Source organism: Henckelia pumila, chromosome 4, assembly GCF_033568475.1.
Source record: "Henckelia pumila isolate YLH828 chromosome 4, ASM3356847v2, whole genome shotgun sequence".
In the NCBI taxonomy this organism is placed as follows: Eukaryota; Viridiplantae; Streptophyta; class Magnoliopsida; order Lamiales; family Gesneriaceae; genus Henckelia; species Henckelia pumila.
Genome location: NC_133123.1, coordinates 97702971 through 97707165, shown reverse-complemented (window position 1 = coordinate 97707165; position 4195 = coordinate 97702971). Strand labels below are relative to the sequence as shown.

At 41.4% G+C, this 4195-nt stretch overlaps 1 protein-coding gene across 1 annotated transcript; it reads right to left on the bottom strand.

Annotated features, from left to right (window-relative positions):
* Window positions 1-1198: 1198 nt before the first annotated feature.
* Window positions 1199-3169, bottom strand: LOC140861440 (uncharacterized). Its single transcript, XM_073264458.1, has 4 exons — window positions 2827-3169; window positions 2637-2772; window positions 2036-2516; window positions 1199-1822 (listed from the first exon to the last, which is right to left on the bottom strand). Exons 1-4 carry the CDS (start codon window positions 3167-3169, stop codon window positions 1199-1201), a joined length of 1584 nt encoding a protein of 527 aa, XP_073120559.1.
* Between the last annotated feature and the right edge of the window lie 1026 nt (window positions 3170-4195).

Sequence of the window (4195 nt, the reverse complement as noted above, 5' to 3'; positions counted from 1 at the left end):
GAGTCCGACATCAAGAGCATATAGCAGCACAGCACGCTCAACATGAACTTCACTCTTGTGTGAGATTGGCATTAGGCGGCGGCAGAGGAATGCATACCAGGTGTCCGGATTCACAAAAAGATATTTCTCTTTGAAGCACTTGTAAGTAACCGGATCCAACCAAGCAGCCCCGGGAAAGCACAACTGAGTAAGGATCTCGTGAACATCCGGGTAAAGGGCAACACTTTGGAAAATGCTGTCATCGACATCTGGTGTCTCTAGCATGGCGTTCAACTCAGAAGCTACGTAGGAAATCAAAGTGCCCCGGACAAAGGCCTTGCCATCCGTCCGCTCCGCAGCATTAGCATAGAATTCCCTAACAAGAGGGACAATGGCTGGAGCGGGTTTCTTACAGAACGTTCCCCACCCACGTGCCAAGACTTGAGCCTCTACTTCGTTTACAGTCACATCGAGATCAAAATCCATCTCAGTAATAGGGGAGCGATGTTCTTTGCGTGGTCGTAGCGATCCCGGGCCGCTTGATTGACAAAACGGCCGGAAAGGTTGAAGGATGCGGTTGTAGCTCGTGTTCCTTGGCGAGAAGATTCGCCTCTCTCAGTAGTACGCTTTGGACCCATGATCACTCAAAAATTGGCAAGGATGAGTAATATTGGCAATTCGTCGAACACCTTGTGTGCACGAATAATTCCGGCTTTTCTAGCAAAATATGGCCTTGGAGGAGTAGAGAGGAGGGAAAAAAATGAAGATTCCAATCCCTTGAATGATCTTGCAATAGATAGATAACCAATTGTGAAAATTTTGGAAATTTCGAAAATTTGGAGAAAATTGGTTCTAAGGGCCGAGGGGAATTTGTAGGGGGAGTGGGGGAAAAATAAAAGAAACGCACAGCTATAAAGTAAAAAAAAGGGGCGCGCTCGATCCGGGAAAAATACCCGATCGAGCGCGCCGCAAGAAAAAGCGAGGCAGTAAGTTTTTTCAATCTGTGCGCTTGATCCCAAAAATTTCCAGGATCGAGCGCGCCTCCTGCAAAAATTTTTTTTTACGAAAATTAAATAAAAACAAAATTTAACGAAACAAAAATTAAAAAAAATAAATTAAAAGCAAAAACTAAACAAAAAAAATTTATTAGAAATACTGGGTTGCCTCCCAGTCAGCGCCTTTGTTTACGGTCGTTGGCTCGACTGAATGTTGCAGTGCCTCAAGGTGGTTTAAATTTTGTTCCTTTGTCCACCTTCACCCATTTAAAACATTTTCCTGAAAATTTGGTCCCAAGCATTTGCTGCGTCAATTTCTTGGAGGTGCTAGCTCCTTGACCCCATTTTTCTTTTCTCATGGGCATCCTTTTCGCGTTATCAGGAGGATATTTTGTCGCAGTTTTTGGTGCCTGCATATCAGAGACAAAAATTTTAGCAATGGAAATTTCAGCAGGCGTTGCAAGTATATTAACAACACTTTCACAAACAAGATTTTTCAAGGCATCAAAAATATTAAATTTGGCAATTTTCCCATCGAATTCCATAGTGAGAGTACCGTTATCAACATCTATTACAGACTTAGAAGTTTTCAAGAATGGTTTTCCTAATAAAATAGGATTATTCAATTCATTGTTTTTCATGTCAAGAATATAAAAATCAACCGGGAAGACCAATTCACCAACTTGCACTAGGACATCTTCTAATAAACCCCTCGGGAAAATAGTAGATCGATCAGCCATTTGGATAACAATATCAGTTTCATTCAAAGACCCAAGATTTAAGGAAGCATAAACAGAGTATGTCATGACATTAATCGACGCTCCTAAATCTAGCATGGCTGTATCAAGCTGAACATCTCCTATTTTACATGGAATCGAGAACATACCTGGGTCCTTGCATTTTGTAGGTACCTTTCTTTGAATAACTGCAGAGACCTGTTCTCCCAATTCAACTTTCTTACAACCCTTCAATTTTTGTTCTCTTTTCGCAGTACATAATTCTTTCAAAAATTTAGCATAGCGAGGTACTTGTTTAATAGCATCTAACAGTGGAATGTTTACCTCGCATCTATGAAAAGTTTCATAGAGCTCCTTTATCCCCTCATTTTTCCTAGAGTCCTTTAAAGCTAAGGGAAAAGGGGCTACAGGTTTATACTCAGAAAAAGGAGGGAACTTACCTCTCGGTGCTTCTTTAGGAATGGGCTCATTCTCCTCCACCTTAGCTTCTTTGTCCCCTTTAATCTCTGCCGATTCTTTGACCAATCCATCTTGAATCTGCAGCTCCTTTCCACTCCTCAAAGTAATAGCACTCACGTTCTCCTTCGGATTCACCACTGTTTGTGAAGGTAAACGGCTGGAATTTTGTGCTTCCAACTTGCTATTTGCTGCAGCGAGCTGGCCCATTTGGGTATTTAAGTTTTGGATGCTCGTCCGGGTGTCCTGTTGAAAAGCCAAAGTATTAGTGGCAATATTCTGAACTATGTTTTCAAGAGACTCACTTGGCGTAGGAATCTGAGGGCGCTGTGGTGGAGGGTACGGCGGCCTATAAGATTAATTGTGCTGTGGTTCTTGAGGTCCAGGTTGATTCGCTTGTGGATTGCCATATATGAGGTTTGGATGATCCTTCCAACCTAGATTGTATGTGTTAGAGTAAGGATCATACCTCTGCTGAGGTGGCCCTGGAAATCCTCCTGCCGCATTAACTTGTTCCGCAGACCCCTCTTGAAGAGTGGGACACATGTCAGTTTCATGTCCCAATTGAGTACAAATTCCACATACCCTTGCAATCTGTCCATTCCCTACAGCCATATCGCTCAGTTGTTGTTCAAGAGAAGAAACGTTTACCTCGTTACTTTTTCTGGGCGCAGGATCACTTCTGGTGGTGCCAAATTGCTGAGAATTGGCAGCCATATTCTCTATTAGATTTCTTGCTTGCACTAGAGTTTTATCCACGAAAACCCCACCACTGGCCGCATCCAGCATACTCCTGTCATGAGACAAAAACCCTTCATAACAGTATTGAATTAGTAAATTTTCACTTATCTGGTGCTGCGGACAGCTGGCGCAAAGTTTCTTGAAGCGCTCCCAATACTCGTGCAGTGACTCTCCCATCTGCTGTTTGCACCCATAAATTTCTTTCCGGATGTTTGCTGCTCTAGAAGCTGGAAAGTACTTCTCTAAAAATATCCTCTTCATCTCAGTCCAGGTGGTGATGGATCCAGAAGGTAGGTAGTACAGTCAATCCTTAGCAGAACTCTTTAAAGAGAAAGGAAAGGCTCTGAGCTGAATCTGCTCCTCTGTCACTCCATGCGGTTTCATGCTTGAACACACCACGTGGAATTCCATCAGATGCTTGTGCGGATCCTCACCTGCAAGACCATGAAAAGCAGGCAGTAAGTGTATCAGTCCAGATTTTAATTCAAAATTAGCATTATTTTTTAGAGTGGGAAAAGTAATGCATAAGGGCTGTTGGTTAGGATCAGGAGTGCCCAATTGTCTCAAACTCAGATTGGCGTTAGCAGCCATCTCTTCTTCTGGGAATGCAACTCGAGCAGCTTCCTCTTGTTGTTTCCTATGAACTTCTCTCCTTCGCGTATGCAAGGTCCTTTCTATTTCCGAGTCGTAGAGAAAATCTTCTTCAGCAGAATCACCTGGAAGCATGAACAAGCCCGAGAAGCACTGGGGAAAGAATAGAATAAAATAATAAAAATAAATAAAAGAAAAATAAGAACACAAAAAAAAATTTAAACACCGTTCCCCGGCAACGGCGCCAAAATTTGGTAGCGCTTATCGCGTACGCCCAAATTACCCGACTCAATCAGATAAACAATTTTAATGTAGTAGCATGAGTAGGGATCGTTCCCACGAGGAAAGTGAAATTTATTTGTGTTCTTTGAAAAATACTAAAATAGTAAAAAGGGGGTTTTGGTTTGAGATTAACCACTAAAAATTCAAAAATAATTTATAATAAATTTCTATAACTATCATGCAAAATTGACAATTTAACCGAGGAAATCAATAAGAAATAAAACTTGGTATCGGTCGACTACACCCTTGATATTCATTCATTCAATCATCGATTCACTAAAATAATAATTAATCTTATCAAATATTCAACATCGGAAATTTAATTCCTGTTTCACCTTAATTTTAGTTAACTAGACAACAACAGTCTAAGTTAACCCTTACCCCATAAACTAACCCAATACCAGCGATCAGATT